The sequence below is a fragment of the Exophiala xenobiotica genome (genome assembly GCF_000835505.1).
Source record: "Exophiala xenobiotica strain CBS 118157 unplaced genomic scaffold supercont1.3, whole genome shotgun sequence".
Lineage (NCBI taxonomy): Eukaryota > Fungi > Ascomycota > Eurotiomycetes > Chaetothyriales > Herpotrichiellaceae > Exophiala > Exophiala xenobiotica.
Window position 1 is genome coordinate 4841040 of NW_013562492.1, and position 23220 is coordinate 4864259.

Below are 23220 nucleotides of genomic sequence, written 5' to 3' on the forward strand. Positions count from 1 at the left end.
CTCCTCCTGAGGCATTTTGGAATTGCGTCTACAACAAAGCTGCCGCCCGAAATCCCAATCCAATCCATCTTGTTCGACATCGCGTCGAACAGCCGTCACCATGTCTGCCCAGCTTGCTGCTGGACCCGAAATCGTCGATATCTCGTCATCTGAAGCACATACTGAAGCATCAGACGACGTTTCTGAGTCTGGCTCCTCGGATGATGCCCAGTCCACCACAGCTCATACTCTAGAGGAAGCGATCATATCTGCAACAGCTTCTCGCGTCAAGCAAGTCCTGCTAAATATTTGCTACAAGAACGCAATATGCCGACACCTTGCCAGCGAGGAGCTGCTGGTGTCAACATATAGTAGTGTTCCGGCGACCGAAAACGGCGGCAGTAAGAAACGAGTCCGCAAGGCGTTCGAGATGTGTTGTCAATGCGAGGAAGAATACGATGTTCTCGAGAATGAGAAGACCAAAGGTCTGTGCGTATATCATCCTGGTAAGTCTGGATCTTCCCAGGCAGAGCAGCATTACGAGCACGTATACTCAACAATTTCCTGCAGGCTATAAAGACCTCGATACTGAGGCCGACATCTGGGCTGATCATGACCCTAGTTGCCACGGCAATCCTCATGATTTTGACGACGATCCTGACTACGCAGAGGGTTTCAAATGGGATTGTTGTGACGAAGACGCTATCACCGAGGGATGCAAGACGTCGAAGCATCGGCCGGACCCCAGCAAACGGAGGAAGTGAGATTCTGTAAAGCAGAAGATATAGCAGTACATTTGTAGTAGACAAGACTGCAAGTACAGTACTCCGTACTACTACGTAGTATATTCTTCTTTATACCCTGGCAAGGCTGAAGCTGAGATTGACACACCGTACCCCTGAGTGCGTCACAGTGAGTCCGTGGCGTCTAGCCCAAAGAGCATCCTTTTCTGGACGTCGATTGTCTTCTCCGGGGATTGTACTCCCACGACTCGGTATATAGCATGCCCTTCGACAGCAGCAGATTGTAGCAACCCTCTCGAGTCGCACATCAGGCAATTAACAATGCCGTACACGCTTCCGTCCGAACCAGGTGCGCCCTATGTCGGCGGCAGCAACAACGATGGCTCCGTAGGCTCTTCTCCGAACGGGCGTACGGACGCCAGTCATACCCTCGAAGAGGCTATTGAAACCGCTACAGCATCTCGGCTTCGCACGGTCCTACACCAAATGTGCCAGGACAGCCACTTAGTCCGAGACCTCACCACCAAAGCTCTGCTTTCCGCGACAACCACTCCTGCGGAAGGCACCAGCGAAAGCAATCTGAACGGCAGCAGGAAACGTAAGCGCTTCGAGGTCTGTGGGCAATGTGGCGACGAGTACGAGGTCGAAAGGAATGAGATGGGTTTATGTGTTGATCATCCTGGTAAGTATTCCCTGAGCAAACAGTGGATTTCGGCAACATTAGTGTTTCGCCCCAATGCCTGAAACTGATAGAACCTCTTCCTGTGACAGGTCAAAAGGAGGCTGACCACGACTCAGCTGTGTGGGATGATTACAATCTGGATGTCGCTGGCGACATGGATGACCACGTGGACGATCCGGACTGTCAAGATGGATTTTCCTGGAACTGTTGTGATGGGAAGCTAGGATCTGTAGGTTGTAAGAGGACAAGACACCGTGCCACCAACCCTGGCGAGAAGAAAGGAAGAAATGGAGAGAGTGAGTCAGAACCCGAGAAAAGCTTTCAGTTCAAGTACAAGTGTCTCGTACGTACATCAACGCAAGGAGTGTACTGCGGTCAATCGGAGCCGTTAAAAACAGCTTGGCAAATCAAGGTCGACAATGAAAATTTGGCGCGTCCACCATAACATAGCTGTTGTATCTTGTCCTCAAGCAGGAGCAAATCCCCCATGGAAGAGGACTCTGCCCACACGTGTTCAATGCTCGAGCTCATCCCTGCTGTATCACAAACTTAGTTAGAAGGATTCGTAGCATGCTGATGGATTTTGAGGCCGGGAGCAGCCTTCGACTCGGTGAGTGTGACCAAACATGTCCGGGCAAAGGCCCCCCTTGCAGCTCGAAGCTCAGAAACAATGGAATGAACAAAGCTACACCTCATTGCAACACCATCGACTCAAATTCCGAGACTGTTCAGAGAAGCCTGGCCCGAAACATGCTAGGTCCTTCCACCAAAGCGACGCCCCGATGCCCCAGCGAAGGGGCCCAAGGGAACCACCCCGCGTCCGGGCGGGCCGACGAGTAGGGTCGTGCATTCCACTGAAACCTATACTGGTGTAGAGAGCAGAGGTAATGCCATGCAGGAATTAACATCGCCGACCTGCCCGCGCGCCGAATGCTTCTTTGGTGCCCTTCGTCAGGGCATAGGAGCGCCTCTGAAGTGGGCGGTACCTGTATTGACGTCAACAGCATCGAGTATCTCGATCAAATGAACGGGGAGTAGGGGATATTCAACATGCCAACAGTTCATATCGCAGCTTGAGCTGGCGGACCACCCCTGCAACGGCGGCATCCCCACCATCTAGTTTGACTGCACCGAAAAGAGCTTTGACAAATGTGGCCATAGTCTTATCGGACACACTCGTCGCCCCGGAATTCAGAATGATGCATTTATCGAGACCATTATTGTTTCCGACTTTGGCCAGATACTCATTATTCACCACCTCTTGTCGAATTGTAGTCCATTCGACTGTGGGAAGTCAGGTAGCGAACAGACTTGGTAGACTGGAAGAAGGCACCTATTGATAGATTCAATCTGTACCACTCCTGGCACAAATTTTGGAGAAGTACAACCTCGCCAAAGATTGCAAGAGCATCGTTCTTTTTGGCATCGGCGCCTGGCTCTCGGCGATAGCCTGGAAAGTTGTATAGCGCTTCGAGGCCAAAGGCCTTGTTGGCGAACTCGTAGCCGATGACAGCCTCACATTGCTTGACTTTATCCATATCCGAGGACATCTTCGGATGTTGGGTACGGATATTGAGATTCGAGAGCGATGAAGCTTTGTTGATAGGAGAAAGCAAGGACAGGTGGAAGACAGAGATTGAATAGCAAGTGGAGAGAAAGCAAAGTGGGCGCTGACGATTAGAAGGGTCAAGCTGAATGCCATGAGGGAGTCGATTTTCGGATGAGCACAAGGCAATGGCTTGAGCTCTGGTCTGGCAAGAAGATGAATGGTAGCATCGTTGAGGGGTAGCAATCACAAAGGCCAGCACTTTGCCCAACTGGAAGTGCAGAAACACATGCTGGTATCTCGTCACAGGATGCCACATGTCCTCGCCAATCAGGATTTCAGGCCTGAGAGTTGGCACAATGCCATGTGAGTGATAGAGCGGGTGATTGGTGTACGATGTTCAACGTAGCTGAGTGCCATTGGCGTGAAGACGGAAACCGGTGAGGCTCATATATCATGAGACTGCTCCAAAGAGTGCTGATCAGTGTGTTGTCACTCGCATCAACGAGCCTTCCTGGTTAGAACGTATAGATGAAGTAGGGTATTTGGTTTGATATAGCGGATTCATATTGACAATGTGAAAGAGAAGCCATCAGGCGGCGAAGAAGTTTAGCCTAGCGAGCTTGGGATGACTAACTAGTGCTAACCCTGATTCAGACTAGTGCCGTGCTGACTAAAATGGACCGAAATATTGTATCTTGAGCTTCGACTGTGAGCAATCGTGCTTGTCTACCTCCAGATGGTACATCGTGGTCGCACTTCATAATCTCCGTATCTGGAGTACTACCACCACTACCAAACCATGAGCCCATGCTCAGAAGATCTCCCCACGCTTTTGTAGTCGATGCACAGCTTGATCTCATGAAGCAGGGTCTAGACTCCTGCATCTTGGGAACAGGAGCGCATTGACCATGATCTCGGCCGTTGATCGATTGAGTCGTGCACGGACAGTCTAATTTTCTGAGATCACCTCAAGGACGATCAGTATTGCCTATGTCACTCATCCTGCCTGCTCAAGCCGATGTACCACGAGGGTCATGATGCTGATAGCATAGATCAGGAGGAGCAGAACTCAATACCTTTCACGCATCGAGCTGCTTTTACGCACATACGTGGGCATTTGGCCAAAAAGTCAAGTATCCACGTCGAGCTGCCGCACGGTCAACGCCCATAATGGATAAGGTATCGATAAAAGTAGGTTTGGAACCATCAATGATCTGGCTATGTACATCGAGAACGGACTGCAACCTCGGGCAATCTACAAATACTCAAGCACGGTAAGGTCGCGAAAACCTCCGGATTCTAATTTGCAAGCGTCAACTCACTGGGCTCCGATATGCGAGAAATCGTCATCTTCGCAGATCAAACCGCCAGCAGCCAGGCAGTATTACAAGCAGCCTGCAAGAGGCGGGATCAAAGATTGCTACAGCGCTTCTTACGCAGGACGACAGAGGCACTCAGGCGAGAGACCTACTGTCGCTTCCATACGGCCGGATGCAATTTCGGATTTTCCTCGACGGAAGAGCTCATTCAACGTTATTATGCGTGCCCAACAACAGACGTTGCATTTGAATGTGCATTAGTATGCATGGCACAGTTGGCTCACTTCATAGGGTGCGTGGACCATCAAGGTTCAATTCGATAGCGCTAACCCGTGTCCAGCACATTCGAAAATAGATCGCCATCTTATCCGCGACAGACCCCCGAGACGTGCCTTGTCGGTGTCGGTATTGGGCTCATTGTAGCAAATGCTGTGGCCTCGGTAGATTCCTTACCCTCGCTCATCCCTCTCGCCGTCGAGACTGTATTGGTAGCATTCAGACTAGGAGCCTATTTACAGTTTCTTACTGCTCAACTTCTCCACAAATCGCTGGGGCCGTCCTGGTCGACGGCGGTGGAATCCGACGAAAAGAGAGTGATAGCGTCGCTGAAAATCTTCCATGACCAGGCAAATATTCACGCGGTCTCCAGACTCCGGCTGAGCGTTGTCACCCCCGACTATGCCGTGGTCTCAGGACCTCCGTTGGTGCTGGACAGGTTCTTGAAAGATTCTGGTCTTTGCTCTACGTTAATTCGGAGCTCCGACAATGTGTACGAACCATACCATGCGATGCACATGATCCCTGAGTCAATCATCGACAACGACATACTTCTTCCAACCACGAGGAGCCTTTTCCATGAAGCGGAACCTCGTATGCCCTTTTTCTGTGGGACAAGTGCGAAACCTCTGGGAGGATTTACGCCACTTGAGAGTCTAGCCAGCGCGCTCAAGGAGATGACAATGTCAACAGTAAAATGGACGGAGCTTTTCGAAGGGCTATGTCCAAGGTGGCGTCAAGCGATCAATGTGCTCTCCGTCGGCTCAAGACTAAAGGGTAGCAGCATCATCTCGAATCTCAGCTCGCGGAATTTCAATGTCCAATTGGAGGATATGTCAGATTGGATAGCCCTAGGCCTCCAGGACAACTGCAGAATTGGCGATCCTTCTATCATTGAAACGGTAGCTTGTGTTGAGCTTGAACCATCGGAAAAAGCACTTAAAAGATCAGCAGCTCCGGACACGAGGATAGGGAAGGAGCAACTCAAATCTCCTCCAACATACACCTTAGACGCCGGCTGTGCTTCCAAGTCCGAAAAGTTGTGTGCAAATATTGCTGAGGCAGAGTGCCTGGATCTTTCTGAACGGGATTGGATTAGTCCAAGCGGAATATCATGTCTAGCTTAGAGGCATCATCCGGGTCTTTCGCCCGCAACCTGGTGGATTACGACAGCGTCCAAAACCCACTCAGACCTGACCGTCATGCGAATACTCTATATGCAAGTTTGGGGTGTGACCAGGATCGTGGAGTGGTACGGAGTCTGAGTCCTCGAGATTATGTACCTTAAGTATCACTAGCAGGCTTAATAGGTGATTCTGCATATTGTATATTAGTTTCATGGGAGAACCTTGGGAAAATTGCCCTAGATACACGTCGTCGTCGTCGTCGTCGCTGCTGTCTTGAGTCGTGATTTCTATCGCTCGATGTACCTGAGCACGTGATGAATTTTGAGGTACGGTGGAGTGTCGAATCCAAAGGCGCTAGTCGATATTTCCCTCCAAGCCCTCTCACCTTCAGGCTGCTCGTCCTGTCGTGATCCCCGTCAACTTCTTATCAACGCAATGTAAACATGCCGGCGGCAACATCTCAGCCGCCGGTCAAGCTTTCGCTTCCTCTGGTAAGTCGATATCCAATGTCTTGTTCGAGATATCCTTGTTGTTCGCATGATTTTCCCAAACCTCCTCCGCCTAGCCCTTGCCACTCTGATGCATGGAATTGTTCGAGAGACGTTGGCCGCGGATCAAGTCTGACACGTTTGATAGCAATTTCAGCAAGAGATCTATCATCTGTTACGCGCCGAAGATGTTCTGGTGATTCTTGCTAGAGGTTTGGGTCTGCTCAAGATCGTCACGAACCTTCTTCACTCCTACGATGCTGCCGGCAACTCCCTGGTCATTATCGTCGGAGCCGAAGACCGTGAAAATGAGTGGATCGGCGAGGCTCTCGCGGAGCACTATGCCATCTCTCGAAGTCCGCTTGCGAAAGGTCTTCGTGTCATCAACACTGACAAGGCAACTGTGGCGGCGCGCGAGAAAATCTACTCTGAAGGTGGTATCGTCTCGGTCACTAGTCGCATACTCATCGTCGACTTGCTATCGAAGCTTCTTGATCCCGAAACTGTGACCGGACTTATTGTGCTGCATGCCGAACGCGTCGTTGCTACAACCACCGAAGCGTTCATTACGCGCATCTTCCGACAACACAACAAAATTGGCTTCCTTAAAGCTTTCAGCGACTCGCCAGAGCCACTCACCTCCTCCTACGCGCCTTTGGCAGCAATGATGAGAAATCTCTTCTTGCGGAAGCCGTCCTTGTGGCCACGATTTCACGTATCCATTGCACAGAGCTTGGAGGGGAAGAAGAGAGCCGATGTGATTGAGCTAGAGATCCCCATGACCGAGTCGATGCGAGCTATCCAGAATGCTGTCATGGAATGTGTGGAGATGAGCATATCTGAACTCAAGAAAGCCAACCCGGGGCTGGAAATGGATGACTGGACACCTGATTCTGCTCTACACCAAAACTTTGATGCTATTGTCCGGAGGCAACTTGACCCAGTTTGGCATCGAGTCAGTTGGCGTACAAAACAAATCGCAAATGATCTCACGGTCCTGCGCTCGATCTTGCACTCTCTTCTCAGTTACGATTCTGTCTCACTTCTGAAGTATCTGGACACTGTACACGCAACGCATTCCCCTCCACCGGGCTCCACGAGACATGACCAGTCGCCATGGCTCTTTTCTGATGCTGCGTCTACCATCTTCCAGTCAGCAAAGAATCGAGTATACAACGGCAAGGCAGAAGACGCCGGAGCATTGCCTACCTCGAAGTTGCCCGACTCACTTAGCCCAGTCTTGGAAGAGCAACCAAAATGGGCTGTACTGGCAGAAATCTTGCAAGAGATTGAGGTGGACGCTTATTTGAACCCGACCCTGCGGGACGATTCCAACGATACGGTCCTCATAATGTGCAATGATCAACGTGCCTGTCGCCAAGTCAAAGAATATCTCCAGACAATGCACGTGAAGCCGCTACCGCAGGACATGAATGACGGCCAAGCTCCCCATGAAATCGAAGCCGAGGAAGAGAGAGGTTCCGCAGAGTTCATGATGAGAAGAAAACTCCGAGAATATCTCTGTTGGAAGAAGACTTTTGCTCAAGTCAGCGCTTCGCTATTTGAGGAGAACCAGAAATCTCTCAATGACATTAAGGGCAATACGGCTGCAGCCCGGCTCAACAGTAAAGCACCTGCAAACAAGCGGAGACGTTTACGTGGCGGAGGTGGCGCCGGAATGGGTCCATCGCGCACTGCCAATGGTGCTGTGACCGTGATTGAAGACAAGGCCGCACAGGTTGCCAGTCTACTCGCTGAGCTACGGCCTACCGAGTCAGAGTCGCTTCAAAAGGAGGACATTATTGTTGACGACTTGAGAGATGCTGGAGAAGATTTCTTCGAGCTGTATGAACCCGATGATCAGATTGTGGTACATCCATATGATGGTGACCAGGACGACCAGCTTCTTGAAGAGATCAGACCAAGGTACATCATCATGTATTCACCTGCTACAGACTTCATCCGCAGAGTCGAAGTTTACAGATCGAGTCACTCGGACAGAAGTGTACGTGCATACTTCATGTACTATGGCGGTAGCATCGAAGAGCAACGCTATCTTTCCGCGGTCAGGCGGGAGAAGGATGCCTTTACCAAACTGATCAGGGAACGTGGAAGCATGGCTGTCACGATGACTGATGCTGGCAACATTGATCCGCAGGAAGCTTTCTTGCGGACCGTTAACACCCGCATCGCTGGTGGTGGACGTCTTGCAGCAACAGCCGCGCCTCCAACGGTTGTGGTGGATGTTCGTGAATTCCGATCAGCTCTGCCTAGTTTGCTGCATGGCCGGAGCATGATAACTGTCCCCTGCCAACTGACAGTCGGTGACTATGTTTTGTCGCCTAACATCTGTGTCGAGCGAAAATCAATACGCGATCTTATTGCTTCCTTCAAGAATGGCCGACTATTCAATCAAGCAGAGACGATGCTCCAACACTATAAATATCCATTTTTGCTGATCGAGTTCGACGCCAACAAATCATTCACTCTTGACCCGTTTGCAGATCTTACCTCCGTATCGGCTCTGAAAATGCCTGATTCTGACACCAAAGATTTGCAGTCGAAGCTGGTTCTTCTTACGCTGGCGTTTCCGAGACTGAAGGTGATCTGGTCATCTTCGCCTTATCAAACGGCAGAAATATTTGAGGAGCTCAAAAAGCAGCAAGAAGAGCCAGATCCTTTGAAAGCCGTACAAATTGGTTTAGCTGAAGGTGAGGATCCCGATGAGAGGACCTTCAATACAGGACCGCAAGAACTCCTCAGGACGATTCCTGGTGTGACTGCAAAGAACGCCAGCAGGCTGTACCTCGAGACAAAGAACGTTCTCGAAGTTGCGAACATGAGCCTTGACGAACTGGATCCTATGGTTGGCAGGGAATCTGGTAGACAAATTGTAAGATTCTTCACGAGAAGTGTCTTTGACGACGAAGATCAATAGCTTGATCAAGCTACGCACCAGTCGGAATTGCTCTGCAGCAGACGCATTAGCAGCATACATCAGTCTGTGATGTCTACAAATGCGGGCAGCATGCTATCACGGACATACTCGAGTGCATCAGCCAGATCATTGACTGTGCACGAGTTATCCTGATCAGCAAATTCAGGTACGAACGTCCTCGGTCTGATAGCGTGGCGTCTTGCTGTCCCTTGCCTGCGCTGCGCCTGCACCATAGCCACCGTCAAGACCTGAATATAACCACTACGGATATGTAGCCTCAACAAAACGAAATGCTGGGGGATGCCTGCTTGTCCGTGGTGGTCCTGAAGCGCCACTCGATCAGCTCGAGTTCTCAATTGGATGAGTTCATCGTGAGAGACACTAATGCTATGAGGGACGAGTGGCATCGTCCACTTTTCGAGTCTGCCGCGCATCGACGCAGACACAGGTTCCAGCCTTATTGGACATCCCTCAACTATCCCTTCAGCTGGCCTTGGCATCTCGTATTGGATGCAGCTTCTCGCTAAGCAACACGATTCACAACCCTCAATACTGGCAAGTTGCTTTCTCCAGACCTTCGCATACCGGAAAATCGAGCGCCATTCGCTAGGCTTCGTCCTGGACCGCTGGCTGGATCGAGTTTGAAAACTCGAGATGGATTTTACCTCAGCCCAACCTCGTGTTCGGAGGAACATAGCAGCTTGCTCGCTTGAAGTAGCCTTAGCATGGTTTATGGAGAAGCGCACAATAGAGAATATATCTTCCAAGCTCATCAAGCTCATCAAGCTCGTCGAAGCTTTGATCACATTCTCTTGGTCAGCCTTGTTGTATTGTCTAATACTTTTTGACCTCGGATCGAAATGAGGTCCTTTGTCTACCTTTGCCTGACGGCTAGGAACTTGTTAATGTGGTCGACCTTTGCGTTCGGAGATGTAGAGCATCATCTGGTGGCACGCTCTTACATCGCGCATCAAGCCGGTCTGCCAAACGCCTTTCTGAACGGCGCGTACCTGAAGAGCCCTCATCTTCTCAAGCGACAAGATTGCACCGGCACCTTGTGTCCTGGTAAGCCTTTCCACCCACTCGCGACCGCAGAACCTCGCCCTTCTGAATTGTTAATTCTGTTTCAGATGGCTGCCACATCCACGCAAACGACGTATGTTGCCCGAATGGTGAGGGCGCATGTCTCGCGGGCCAAGCATGCTGCGGCTCCGGCTGCGTGCCACTCGACGGGAGTATCTGTTGCTCGGACGGCGGGTATTGCAAACCGGGCCGTGTGTGCGCCGAGTACCAGGGTCAGCCCGTATGCTGCTTCGATGAGGCATGCACGGGCATCGAGCAGGGTGATGGAAGTACATATACGGTCACAGATGGGGCGGCGACGCCAGTGGGGACGAGCATGGCGAGCACTGTACCTGCTTTGACGGGAGGAGAGACTACCAGTGCTGCGTCAATGACAACCTCGACGGCAGCACCGCCATATTCGAATACTTCAGCAACTACAACTGTCGCTTCAGGTGCGAGCTCGGGTTCGGGTTCGGGGTCCGTAAGCGCGCCGCCATATAGCGAAGCGCCTCCGTACACATCGGTGTCGGTGAGTACGAGTACAGTCGTGGCGCCCACGTCACCTGGCACTCCAGCGACCCAGACGACTCCTATTGTCCCATCAGAGACTCCTACGCCTTCTCAGGCCGGGCCAAGTATAGTCATTGTCACGACGCAGGTGTCGGTTTCAGCAACAGGGGTTTCTAGTCAATCTAGTCAAAGCACGGAGACATTTGGGACTTTGACACTCACTCCTAGCCTGGCGGGAAGCAGTGGTGCGACTCCATCCTTTGCGACACCATCCTTTGCGACAAACTCGTTTGCATCAAGACCTCACGTGCCGGGACTGCTGGAATGGGTGGTTGCAACATTGCTTATGTATTTGCTGTGAGGCTGGCAAGGCTTAGGAAGTTCTGATGCAAGATCCCTTCTATTCTCCTCGGGCAATATGCGAGGCTGACGCATCTGACCATACGGTGTCATCCACACATGATCGGTAAAGAAGAGATCTCATTGCAAGTCTTTCATGCTGACCTTTCTTCCAAAACTTCCCATCATGATCGTATGTGTAAAAGCTAAGCCATGCAGCCGGAAGCCTGGTTCAAGCCTCATCGCATTCATGCGCGTTGCAATTCACCAACTTCTATCCATGAAAATAACTTTTGCACTCAGATGTCGTCAATATCAACCTCCTTGTCTGATTCGCTGTCCCTGTCTTCGTCGAACTCGACATTGTCATCCACACCCTCGTGGCCGTAGGTATCTGTTTCGTTGATCTTCGCATTCTCGGGTAGCTCGCCGTAAGCCTTGAGTGATCTGGCCTCGTCGGCGGAGTATTTGAGGATGACATCGCCTTTTTCATCTTGGTAGTCGCGCAACGAGAGCAGGATGATGTCGCCCTGGTTGATCCACACCTTTTTCCGCAGTTTTCCCCGGATGTGTGCTAGACGTTTCTCGCCGTCGAAACAGAGTGCCTCGAGACGGCCGTTGCCCAGCATCTTGACGACTTGTGCGTACTCTTGTCCCTCTTCTTTGAAGGTCAACTCGCGCTTTTCATTGTCGTTTTCGTTCTTTCCTCGACGTCGGTTCTTGCCTCCCTGTTTGAAAAAGCCACTCAGTAAGAAGTCCACAATGTAAATGCAACGTCATCATGTCTTTGCTCCTTCCTGTCGCTTGTCTCGCGATTCGAGAACGGGGTGGCATTGTTGGATGCGCAGGAATGATCCGGCGTTATGCGGCATGCGGTGTGTGGATGAATGGACTCACCTTTCCCTTGTTCTTGGGCATATTGGCTGGTTTCTCTTATGACAATAATCTGTTGGTTCTTGTGATTTGTTTGAGCAGTGTAGCACAGTAGAGAGGAGTTATCTGGTGGTGCGCTGTATGAATGTGTGGTGTTGTGTTGGTGGAAGGATCGAAGGCGAATTTAGAGGGTTGACGTCGTGGCGGTTTTGGCGGGCACCTAGCGGGGGGCGACTAAGGCGACTACACACGGGTGACGGCGGCGAAATTTCCAGGCGCATGAGTCAGTTATTTGCAGTCTTTTGTTTGGGGAGTTTTCTTGACCGCCTCGTGCCCTCCAACAATCACAGCACCGCCTGCGCCTGTAGTACATCACATCCCACCTCAGGTACTGTAGGTACCATCCACCGTTATGGCTTCTTTGCAACCACTGAACAGCGCTAGGTGATAACACCCCTTCAGTTACTTGCTTCACGCGATGTGATCTCTTCCTACACTCTTTCGATGGCATTGGCTCCTTTCAAAGCTGTTCGCTTCCCCAGCATACTTGGTCTCCAGGCAAATTACTGCCCCTTCGTGCGACCTTCTACTCTGGACGAGAAAGCTTTTGTCTCCCGGTGGCACCCCCGCGTGTTTGCCACTCGGGACAAGTATGCAAGAGCGTCGCCGGATGCTCTGTCATGGTGGGTGGTGAGCGGTACGAGCCAAAAAGTTGTTCCACAAGCTGTGGTGCGCAACCGGCTGAAAAGAAGATGGGCGAACGCATTTGCAGACAGTATGAGACAGAACGGCTTCCACGCCAATGGGAAGCTGTTGTCGGGACCCAAAGATGGAAGAAGTTCTATTCCAGGGCTGAAAGGCAGTCTCGAACTTCTCATCTACAGTCGAACTGGGCTAGACGCTCCCTACGACAAGCTTGTTCAAGCGACCGATGTACTCGTCAAGACGCTTCGACGTGGAGGCCCTAAGTTCAGTCCAGACTTGTGGCCTAGACCTGCATCCATTTGGCACAAAGGACGAAGAGAAGACGCAGATTCCACGTGGTCCATTGTCAAGCCACAGAAATAAAGACGACTGTCACTTGGTACCGAACTTCGGATGTATACTACATGATACCCTGTGTATGATAAAGAGACTATACCGCCCTTTACAACTGGCTCGCCACAATTCTCCTGTCTTTCATATGCTCTTGCTGCACGCGGTGCAGTGATTCTATGAACATCGTTTGTGTGTCTCCTGAAAAAAGCTTCTTGACATGATCAGGTCCACAAGTTGCTTAGAATTCAGACTTCTCGTGTCTCGGAACGTGATGGCGATGAAGATGTAAGTTCGTCTGGTCGCATGATCAATTACTCAGAAGACAAGCAGACGAGGCTGAACAAACACGGAAAAGCCCTGCACGGTAACCAATGATTATGCTTATTTCCTCATCGATGATTGACTGCGCTAAGCGACCATCTTTAAAGCAGATTGCTTCATCTTTTTTGCACTCAGTTGCAAAATGGCCCCTGCTATATCCAATCTGGAAACAGCCACGGCACATCGATGCCAAGTGTGACCGGCGAGACGTATCATGCTGCGATTTCAGCCAAGCCTGGTGCGGTCTCGTCTCCAGTCGGAAGACGGTGGAACAACGGTATGGAATTGTAAAAGCCAAACAAACAGAAGCAGAAGCCCCAGATTCGCTGATCTGATCTTGGTGGTATCATGACCTATGCTTGAAGTGAGACATCTGATCATGGGCTCAAAGTCACGCCACGCCACAAGCGTTTGTCCATTTGTAGGGACGTATATATACGTCAAGCCATATCGCTGAATGGCTTCAGCGGATCATCCCAACCACGCAACATAACAGCAGAAAGAAAGACTCGAGACAGTTCCAGTATCCAGGCGTCGCAACTATCAGTCAAGGCTCTCAGAGGAGAGGAGAGAAATATCCAAACATTGTAACACCAAAGTGGACTTCACTTCCGAAAGAGCACCAGAAATACCTTCATCATGTGTTTCGGATTCTTCGATCGAAGGCGCTGTGGTTACTATGGCTGGGCTCCAGAAGAACCAGTCAAGGTCGTCCATCCAGACCGCTTAATGCGGGCGCCATCCTCAAGGCAGGAGATGGTGCGAGCCCCGATATTCAACCATCATGACGATTACCATAGAGCGAGCAGTACGAGTCCGCATCACGGCAGAAGATTCTCATGAGACGGACAGGAGTTGGGTTCTCGGATCCAGTTTGATGCGGCAATACGTGAGGCCAAATACCGTCCGCGATCGCTCACGGGCGAGCAGATTTGTGCAGACACGGACAGTGAATAATATTGTCTTCAGCGGCAAGACGACGGCTCGGCAGCGATGGCCCTGCGAACGGTGAGGGAGCTGCTGCTGATATAGCTCGAAGACAGGAGAAGCTCGAGAGGGTGGCGTGGATGGGTAGGCTCGCGTGGTTCGCCAACGATGGGGCCCGCAGCACTGGGTGCACTGGGCAGGATGGAAACGGCAAAGATTCACCGTAGCAGGACGTAGGGCGGAGCACATCCCCATGTTATCGCTGTGATCAATTTATGTTCTCGAGGGAAGGGCGATTCATCTCTGCTCAGCTAGTACTTGTTCATGGCATATCTGTGCAACCCGCCGCATGAGAAGGACGTCCCCGTTCCTTACGAGATGTGAAGATTGGCATGCGTCCGTAACGGATACTGAAAGATGATGGAACACGGAATCCCAAGCCTCAGTCCTTTGGGCTGGCCTGTCGGTTCCCGACCAGACTTGCAAGGCAACCTCAGCCCCCACAACATGATTGGATCGCTCCTGTAACCGCTGGAAACAAGGCGCATTTTGGGCAGTCTAGTGTGGCTTACTGGGCTGTGCTGTTGACCACCTGAAATACAAGACGATGCGTTGTCCTTGACGTCGGCATCGTTATCACAAGCGAACTCAACCCCAGATGTATTCACGGAAATGCTGGAACGGATCCGCCGCCTCAGGAATGCTCAGCGTAAAGTATCTGAACCAAAGGTAAAGTCAAAGGGGCCAGATTCGCACGAAGCAGTGGTTTTGTCCAACCCACAGCCTTGCATATACTCCTTGACCAAATCGAACTCTTTAGATAGCTCGGAGAAACTTCAGAATGGCACAGCTAGCACCGAAGGCCATGGACAGCACCGCAAAACAGCGGCAACAGATGCACTTTCCATCGAGGACCGCCCTGCGACAGTGCGTTTTGGCACCGTCCACCCGGATGATGCTCAGTCTGATGACAAACCACTTCTAGAGCATAGCCCTGGAGCCGGACCTATATGTCGCCCCAAGTCTTATTGGGGTGCAGCGCTTCATCGGCTTGAATCCAAGTCACCTGATGTATATGGCGCTTTCGAACGATTGCAACGGGACTTGCCAGATGGAGACCTGCCTGAAGCTTTGCTCGCCGTAATCCAGAAGCATCGCCAAGTCATGGAACAGCGAGAATGGTCCCTTCCTTTCAAAGTCAGGGGAAGATCTGTCAAGCTCAGGCGCCAACTCGACACCGTCGCAAGGGCTTTGCTCGGATTCAAAGGCCTTGGAGCAGCAGTTTCTCGCGTTGATCTCATGCAGATTGCTCCTGCGGCGTGGGGTTGCTTCACATTTATCTTGCAGGTGAGATGCTCCTTACGTTTGATGTTCTCATTTGTTCTGACAATGACTTCTGTAGGTTGCATTGAACGATTCCGAGCAGCATGCGGCAGCGATCGAAGGTGTATCAGAAATCGCCCCTATCATTTCTAGATACACAATACTAGAATATCTGTACCTCCAGGACAAGAACTACTCGCTCAAGACAATATTCGAGGAATCAATAATCGACTTGTACACCATCATATTGCAATACCAAACCAACCTGGCAATCTATTTCCAGAGGCACGCCTTCACCCGGCTCTTGCGTTCTGTACCAAGCTTGGACGATTTCCCACTGCTTTTGAAGAAAATAAGAGGTCAAGATGAAGTCTGCAAAGGTTTCACGAGTATTTTCGATGAAGAGAACGCACTCAACCGGCATCAGGAAGTTCATGCTTTCTTCCGACAAATTGACCAAAGGCTCGAGCGAACGCAAGAAGAGCTAGATGCCTTTTCACGAACGGCGAAAATGCAACGAAATGCAGACGTATTACGCTGGCTATGTAACGGTTCCGTCTTGGCTTACCATCAGACCATTCTTGAAGACTTCAAAATGGGCACTGCATATGTCCATGCCGGGCAATGGCTCAGGCAGCATCCAGACTTCGTCAGATGGCGGAACTGTTCGGTATCTAACCCCGCTATCTTTTGGCTCCATGGCTCGATTGGCACTGGGAAGACTTCCATAACATCAAGAGTGATCGAATGGTATCTGGAAGATTCACTGGGTCGCGATGGCCATCGCACGGCTTTCTTCTACTGCTCGAAGACTCAAGGCAACCAGCAAGGCACGGCGACGAAAGTCTTATTCTGCGCATTGTTGCAGCAGCTTGCGTGGTCAAGAGATGGCACATCCATCACACCAGTGCTAGAGGCCGAGTTTGAGAGACATCGTTGCATTCCTGCCGCTTCAGATACTCTGTCCCGCGACAAATGCATCGAACTCTTGAAGGATGCCGTCTCTTCCTTGGAAAGGGCTTTCGTTGTCGTCGACGGCTTGGACGAGTGTTGTGATTCAATCGAGGTCGCTACGATGCTTGAAGAACTGGTCGACGCGGTTGGCCCGAAGTTGAGGATCTTTCTGACTAGCCGAGACGAAGGTCCGCTCCGAGATGTGATCTTAGACTGTTACAAGGTTCCAATGAGGTCGCAAAGCACTCGGGAAGATCTCCAATATTTTGTCCAGCACGAAGTTTTCGACAGGAGACCTCGTCTTTTCAGGGGCTCTCGGCAAGACCTTGAAGAAGAAATCGTTGAGATCCTTAGCCGCAAAGCGGAGGGAATGTAAGTATCGCCATCAAGTACTCCAGGCCGAACATCTGACGCATTCAAACAGGTTCAGGTGGGCGGAATTGCAGCTAGCCATCATTTTCGATAAGAGAACACCGTACCGAATACCAGAGGATGTGCAAGCAAAACTTGCGGCCCTTGGCCGTGAGACAGCAGTACCGAGCCTCAGAGATGCCTACGACGAGGTCTACAACATGAATACTAAGGCCGACAGAACGGACCGACAGCACGCAATCAAGGCTTACAAATTGTTATTATGCTGTCGCCGCCCACTTCGGACAGAGGAGCTCACCGAGGCCGTGGCTACCAATCGCGACGGAACTGTCCACCCGCTAGTCGACAACGTCTACGTGCTCGAGATCACGAGAAACTTGGTTTTCGAAGATGAGAGATCGCAGACTGTTCGGTTCTCACATCAGTCAGTTGTTGAATATCTGAAAGGGAGAAAATGCAAGAAAACCCGGGAATTCGATAAAGTCCAGAACAATTCACAAATGGCTGAAGCCTGTCTTCTGGCTACTCCCAGAGAAAGGAATGAGACACCGGGGTTCTACGAATATGCCCGCGAATGGTGGCTCATGCATACCGACATGGCTGAATCTGGACTTTCGGATATTGGCAAGTTGATCTTTTCGCGTGAAGATTCCGACATCGATCAACTCAATCGCTTATCAATATTCAACCAGGCGTGCCCTCCGCGGCCAATGCCCAAGTCTCAGCTGCAGTCGGGACGACATTCACAGACTTTGTCCCACGGCCAAAGTACACTGCTAGCAGTTATGTTCGAGGCTGCTTTTGCAGCGCAGCAACGTATAATGCACTGGGAGTCACTTGGCCACGGTGTCGTATATCGGCCCGACCCTGGCGACACTGTGCTTCACTGTGCGGTTGCCATGCCTGACACTCAATTGCTGCTGGCATTGCTCACTCACGGTTCACAGGTCTTTTTGAACACGCGAAATGTGAAAGGCGAGACTCCATTGCATAGAGCCATCACCAAAGGTACTGTGCAGGCAATCGGAGTTTTGCTTGACGCAGGTGCATCGCCTTTCTGTAGAAACAACACAGGAGAAACGTTGATTCATGCTGCGACTCGTGCTCGAAAAATCCCTCTTGTCGACAGCTTGATCGATGACACCGAGCTTCCTTGTCTACACCTTACCATTCCTCGTCAGCTTATGCAAGGACAAGCGGCTTGCCAGCCATCAAGCTTGACACGCCAGGTTCCAGAGATCGGCCACCAGGATGGTATCGACAGAAGTCTCTCTCATATTCCCCATAAGGAAGTCATCTCTCCTGAGGTCTGTAAAATACAGATGTTCATTTCTAGAGGAGTCGACCTGCACAGCGAGGACATCTTCGGCAACACCGCACTTCATATTGCAGCCGGCACGAGCAGGTGGTTGGAGATGCACAGTATCCTTGAACGACACAATCTGTCGTATCTGCTAATGATCAACGCCAACGTCAATGCACAGAACAAGCACGGATGGACCCCACTCCATATTGCCTGTACCCGCGGTTTCGTTTACGATGCGATATTGATGCTAAACCGTCATCCCAACTTGGAACTGGCAACGCGAACGGGCTGGACCGCTCTACATCTCGCCGCCTTCTGTGGGCGCGCACAAATTACCAGGATGTTACTGGAGAAGGGCTCGAGTGTTGATGCAAGAACAAACGCGGGCTGGAATGCTCTTCACCTTGCTGCAGTGAACGGACATTATCAAGTTGTGGCAGAATTACTGAGTCGTGGGGCAGACGCCTTGGGGACGGGACCCAGCAACTGGACACCACGAGCACTTGCTCAACACTTTGGTCACAAGTATGTGCTTCACATTTTGCGGCAAGTGAAAGGCTGTCGGGAGGGCGCAGCAAGCAGCGCAATGACTCCCATTCCCGGACCGCTCATCAAACCCTTTCCAGAGAATGAGCCTTGGCTCTTCCCATTTGCTGAATCTCAAGGATGGTGCTACGACGTGCATCACCCGTCGCTAGTGTTTGGACATCGCGATGGTTCTTGGCTTTACCAACAGAGCCGGTTGCTTCCCCCAGCATGGGAAGTACATCTGTCCGACAACAAGGACTGTTACAGGCCCTACTTCATTAACCATACGACGCGCAAAACATCGTTCAACGATCCCAGAGGCGAGTTCTACCAGGCTTTCCAGATCCCTGAAAAGGACGCCATACCATGGCCTTACACACTGTCCACGTGTTGAATTCAGGTCTTAGAGGCCTGGAAGCTATGATCTTTGGCAAATCACTATATGCTCTGACACCATTTCTGGTCAATACATTGCTGGAGGGACTGGTCTTGAACGATTAAAACGCCGCAAAAGAGATTCCCTGCGCACGGCTTGCAAACCGCTTTACCAGGATCGATGGGAAGGAACAACTAGAAGATCGTCCTTCTTCAAGTGATATATTACGCTGACATGTTTCACGAAGACGATTTTGGTTCCTAGCAACCAGCGAGGCTGGTAAAATTGAATGATAGTTTCAGTGACCTCGTCGTGTCTCCTGAAGGCATAATGAGAAGTAGGGCGAAGTAGAGATGCCCGATATTACCCTCCAGGTCACGTGTACAGCAGCGACCCTCGAAACTTGAGAGCTATTTCGTTGCATTGCTCTAGCATTATTGATCTGTTGGTGGCACCACACTACATTTCGACGTTGTATCTGTATCCTCCTGTCTATCTTGTCTGCAAAGATGCTGGTCTCCTTGACCGTTGGCAAGGTGGATGCTGGAGTAGCAGTCCTCCTCACCGAAGACAAGCGACTGGTAAGCTGGGGTGCGTCGTGTCAAGATACATTCTGATAAATTTCCCAGATAGAGTTCCCGTCAATACTATTGCCTTCATCTATAGCGTCGGGGTCGATCGTCGATATCACCGTATCACAAAACTTCGAAGCCGAACAGAAATCGCAGGCTGCGTTCTCGGCCCTACAGAACCGAATCCTAAACACTTACGGGATCAACACTCCTTCTACACCTGCATTACGCTTGCGAAATGCTACTCAGACTTCCCTCGTCCTGGAATGGGACCCTATCCAGCTGGCGACCACTACCCTTCACTCCCTCTCCCTGTACAGAAATGGAAGCAAAGCAGGAAACATCCCGAGACCTTTGGAACAGACGGCCACAAAGATCAGTGGATTGGCCGTAGATAATGAATACTCTTTCTATCTCGTACTGCGAACAAGTGGTGGCACCTACACGAGCAACGAGCTTACCGTCAAGACGCATGCAATGAACAACTTGACGGGTATTACAGTGACACCCGGAATTCTACCTCCACCGTTAAGAGAGTCCCTCGAGGCTGCAGTCGAGCGCATTGGAGCGAAGATTATTGACACAATCAGAATAGACACTACGCATTTTGTCTGCACAGAGGGTCGAGGACGTGACTGGGAAAGAGCCAATGAAATGAACATCCCCGTCGTGAGGCCGGAATGGATCGAAGGCTGTGAAAGAGAAGGGAAGATAATTGGGGTTCGCGGATATTATCTGGATGCGGATCCCAAACAGAGACAAGTCGGCTCAAATCCATCCCTCGCGGGCAGGCCTTCAACAGCGGGCGCTCCCCAACAAGCCAATATGCCGCAACGACCAAAAGAGCCTTCGACGACGCCGAAGAGCCCCGACAGGGAAAGCACAGTTAGCGGAGAACCAGGTCCTGAAGTGCCTCCCACTCCACCGCAGAAGGACCTGCCGCCTGCGCCCGCACCCGTCGATGACGAAGAAGACGAAGACATCGAAGAAGAGGCGGAAAGACCGCCAGCCGAGCCCAAGGACAAACATAAGGCTGAATCTTCTGATGAGGATGAGGAGGAGTCGCCCACTGACGAAGCTGGCGAGGCTCACGGTGCACAGAATCATCGGCCCAATGTTGAGGATGCCAAAGAAGGAGCAGACATGGAAGACGTTGCATTATGATGACAATCTACAAAGAATGTTTACCGGTCGACTAATCAGTCGCATTGAGCGAAGGGATCTGGTCTTGTTGGTGACATTTCGGGGTGAAGAGATCAGGCTTCAAGGACGACCAAGGCATGCTCCGGATCTGCCTTTTTCTGCAATTCCAGAAGCTGCAGAGTCTGTTGCATCGCTGAAGCCCCAGAGCCATAGCAATCCTTACTGCTGTGGAACACGTGCAAAGCCTGCGCAGTCGCATATGTGTCTGTTTGGAACCAATGACGACTCAGCCTCAGCAGCTCGAAGCTGACAAAGAGGATGCTATTTCCATCACAGCGGACAAATCCATTGGCTAGCTGATATCACCAAATACCCGTCTCCCTCTCTCAAACCTCAACCCCAGACTCGAAAGTACCTTCTTGCTGGAAGGGACTCCGAACCCCCAGCTCTGGAACAGAAGCCCAGACCACCAGACGGCAAAGCTCAGCAAGCCACATGTAAGGCTGGAGGAATTGGTCCAAGCTTGAGCCTAATCCGGACTTGTCAGCATGCATCTCGGACCGCGAATTGGCCATTCACAACTCCAGCCTCGCCAGCCAAGATTGCTACACGAGAAGATGAATGCAAGCCAAGGAGCTTCAGCCTCAGCCTTCTTACCACTGCTAAATAGTCCGAATACATGACCATTTCCGCCAACCACCTGCTGACGGTGCTGACCTCTTTCCGCTTCCATTTTCAGCTTTCCTCGCCTATCTCAGATCGAAGCGCAAGCGGTTGGTACCTGACCATTTCTCGCACTGGCCTCTATAAGATCATGTCCCTCCGACCTCCTCGACGATTCTTTTCCCCTCTGCATACACTCACTACTGAACACAGCAACAACCACAAGTATATTTTCTTTCTTTATTTCATTCTTTCTGCCTCTCTTTTTTCTTTCCTAGTCACACTCTTTAAAGACTAATCTAATCAATCCAATCATTAAATTACAAGCCATCAGGAAAAGACCAGCAAATCAATCAAAGCAGTACTATCCCAGTCCAGACCAGACAATATACAATCACTCAAAATCAAAATGGGCAAATCGACCATGACCGCAACCATCTTCGGCGCTATCCTCTCCACTGCCATGCTCACTCAAGCTGCTCCTCTCACTGTCCGCCAATCCGGCAGCTACTACTCCAACTCCACAACTGTCGCCAACACAACTACAAGCACATCCGGCGCTCCTCCGTCCACATACACTGGCGCCCCATTCGCCTCGGGCCCATACACTGGCTACCCCTCCAGCGGCGTCGCACCCATCGCCCAGGTCTTCCCCGAGTTCACGTCCCAGTACAACTCCAGAACCGGTGCCGTAGACTTCAACACCGCGCGGGGTCTGGTCTCTCGCTCACCCACCAACGGCGGCGCCGATATCACGACGCTGGTGACGTTCGCTCTTGACGAGCAGTACGCTTCGAACTGGTGCCAAGTCGTGTTCGACCTCAAGGACGCAAGTTCCTCCGCCACGGGCTCCAAGCAAGCTCAACTCTTCACCAGCTTGGCACCCGCGACGATGGATACCACCACCTGGCCCTCGGGCAATCTGCGCAACCAGGACCTTGGCTCGATCCAGATCTACCCAGGCGACGAGGCGCAGTGGCAGCCTGGTACCGGACCTGGCGCGACCTCTAATGGTTTCTTCCCCTGTGGCTTGATCGCCGGACAGGCCTATGGTGGCGAGGTCGTGCCCCAGGGCGACTCGGTCGAGGTCTCGTGGCCTGCCGGTCAGGATGGTGTGAAGATTGTGGTTTACTAAGCCAAGCTTGAAGCCTTTTCGTGATTGGCAGTTGGTATTTTGTACAGCATTTAGCGAGTGAGGATACCGTCGTATATATTTTTTTGTGGTTAGCGATGCATTGAGCGATGGGCGTTTTGAGTTTTCGAGAGCAAGAATTGGATCTTGGGGATTGTGATACCGCTACTGTATGATTTGCTGTATTTGACAGATCTATTCTCGTCTCGCCTCGCCTCGCCTCGATGCAGAGCGGAGCAGACGCTACATTTCAATCCATATATTTGGGTCATTACCTTCCTCGCTCGCTCTCCCTGCGCTCTTAGAAAATAATGGTCATCTCTGATTCGCAAGATCAGTAGGCCCTGACTTCTCTTGTATACCAACCTGCTGAGATGTATTCGTGTTTTTAGGGGGAAATTTCCAGCTCTTGCTTCATAGCGAGCAACTTGTGATCAGTCCTAAGACGTCGCTCAAAAAGTTCCGTTCCACAGCGACACAGAATTGAGGTCATAAGGAGATGATTGCAGGCAAAGTCACTCCTATTTCAGTCTTTGCAACAAGGTCCATCTCCAGTGATCAAGAGTTCATGCGTCGATTCTTTAGGTAGGGTCGGTTGCTTTGGTCATGCTGTCAGTCTTTGATCTCGACTTGCTCCTGTTCTCCTACCCTTTTGCTGTCGACCCAGGTCTCCTCGA

General features: G+C 51.2%; 11 protein-coding genes across 11 annotated transcripts; 9 read left to right on the forward strand and 2 right to left on the reverse strand.

The window, feature by feature from the left end:
• Window positions 1-100: 100 nt before the first annotated feature.
• Window positions 101-786, forward strand: PV05_06073 (uncharacterized protein; the record flags this gene model as incomplete). The annotated part of the gene is made up of 2 exons (XM_013462662.1): window positions 101-485; window positions 550-786. The coding sequence occupies 2 exons, from the start codon at window positions 101-103 to the stop codon at window positions 741-743; spliced, it is 579 nt and encodes a 192-aa protein (XP_013318116.1). The 3' UTR covers window positions 744-786.
• A 257-nt stretch (window positions 787-1043) lies between these two features.
• PV05_06074 (uncharacterized protein) lies at window positions 1044-1849 on the forward strand (the record flags this gene model as incomplete). The annotated part of the gene is made up of 2 exons (XM_013462663.1): window positions 1044-1404; window positions 1494-1849. 2 exons carry the CDS (start codon window positions 1044-1046, stop codon window positions 1847-1849), a joined length of 717 nt encoding a protein of 238 aa, XP_013318117.1.
• A 600-nt stretch (window positions 1850-2449) lies between these two features.
• Window positions 2450-3153, reverse strand: PV05_06075 (uncharacterized protein; the record flags this gene model as incomplete). The annotated part of the gene is made up of 2 exons (XM_013462664.1): window positions 2738-3153; window positions 2450-2688 (listed from the first exon to the last, which is right to left on the reverse strand). The coding sequence occupies exons 1-2, from the start codon at window positions 2952-2954 to the stop codon at window positions 2450-2452; spliced, it is 456 nt and encodes a 151-aa protein (XP_013318118.1). The 5' UTR covers window positions 2955-3153.
• Window positions 3154-3695: 542 nt separating this feature from the next.
• On the forward strand, window positions 3696-5866 carry PV05_06076 (uncharacterized protein). The gene is made up of 2 exons (XM_013462665.1): window positions 3696-4564; window positions 4613-5866. Exons 1-2 carry the CDS (start codon window positions 4287-4289, stop codon window positions 5673-5675), a joined length of 1341 nt encoding a protein of 446 aa, XP_013318119.1. The 5' UTR covers window positions 3696-4286; the 3' UTR covers window positions 5676-5866.
• Window positions 5867-6118: 252 nt separating this feature from the next.
• PV05_06077 (uncharacterized protein) lies at window positions 6119-9101 on the forward strand (the record flags this gene model as incomplete). Its single annotated transcript, XM_013462666.1, has 2 exons — window positions 6119-6166; window positions 6312-9101. The coding sequence occupies 2 exons, from the start codon at window positions 6119-6121 to the stop codon at window positions 9099-9101; spliced, it is 2838 nt and encodes a 945-aa protein (XP_013318120.1).
• A 1399-nt stretch (window positions 9102-10500) lies between these two features.
• On the forward strand, window positions 10501-11037 carry PV05_06078 (uncharacterized protein; the record flags this gene model as incomplete). Its single annotated transcript, XM_013462667.1, has 1 exon — window positions 10501-11037. The coding sequence occupies one exon, from the start codon at window positions 10501-10503 to the stop codon at window positions 11035-11037; it is 537 nt and encodes a 178-aa protein (XP_013318121.1).
• Window positions 10797-12077, reverse strand: PV05_06079 (eukaryotic translation initiation factor 1A, Y-chromosomal). Its single transcript, XM_013462668.1, has 2 exons — window positions 11913-12077; window positions 10797-11743 (listed from the first exon to the last, which is right to left on the reverse strand). The coding sequence occupies exons 1-2, from the start codon at window positions 11931-11933 to the stop codon at window positions 11315-11317; spliced, it is 450 nt and encodes a 149-aa protein (XP_013318122.1). The 5' UTR covers window positions 11934-12077; the 3' UTR covers window positions 10797-11314.
• Window positions 12078-12218: 141 nt separating this feature from the next.
• PV05_06080 (uncharacterized protein) lies at window positions 12219-13079 on the forward strand. Its single transcript, XM_013462669.1, has 2 exons — window positions 12219-12281; window positions 12333-13079. The coding sequence occupies exon 2, from the start codon at window positions 12393-12395 to the stop codon at window positions 12954-12956; it is 564 nt and encodes a 187-aa protein (XP_013318123.1). The 5' UTR covers window positions 12219-12281; window positions 12333-12392; the 3' UTR covers window positions 12957-13079.
• A 1767-nt stretch (window positions 13080-14846) lies between these two features.
• Window positions 14847-19051, forward strand: PV05_06081 (uncharacterized protein; the record flags this gene model as incomplete). Its single annotated transcript, XM_013462670.1, has 3 exons — window positions 14847-15521; window positions 15577-16823; window positions 16876-19051. The coding sequence occupies 3 exons, from the start codon at window positions 14847-14849 to the stop codon at window positions 19049-19051; spliced, it is 4098 nt and encodes a 1365-aa protein (XP_013318124.1).
• A 491-nt stretch (window positions 19052-19542) lies between these two features.
• Window positions 19543-20769, forward strand: PV05_06082 (uncharacterized protein; the record flags this gene model as incomplete). The annotated part of the gene is made up of 2 exons (XM_013462671.1): window positions 19543-19614; window positions 19663-20769. The coding sequence occupies 2 exons, from the start codon at window positions 19543-19545 to the stop codon at window positions 20767-20769; spliced, it is 1179 nt and encodes a 392-aa protein (XP_013318125.1).
• A 1051-nt stretch (window positions 20770-21820) lies between these two features.
• On the forward strand, window positions 21821-22546 carry PV05_06083 (uncharacterized protein; the record flags this gene model as incomplete). The annotated part of the gene is made up of 1 exon (XM_013462672.1): window positions 21821-22546. One exon carries the CDS (start codon window positions 21821-21823, stop codon window positions 22544-22546), a length of 726 nt encoding a protein of 241 aa, XP_013318126.1.
• Between the last annotated feature and the right edge of the window lie 674 nt (window positions 22547-23220).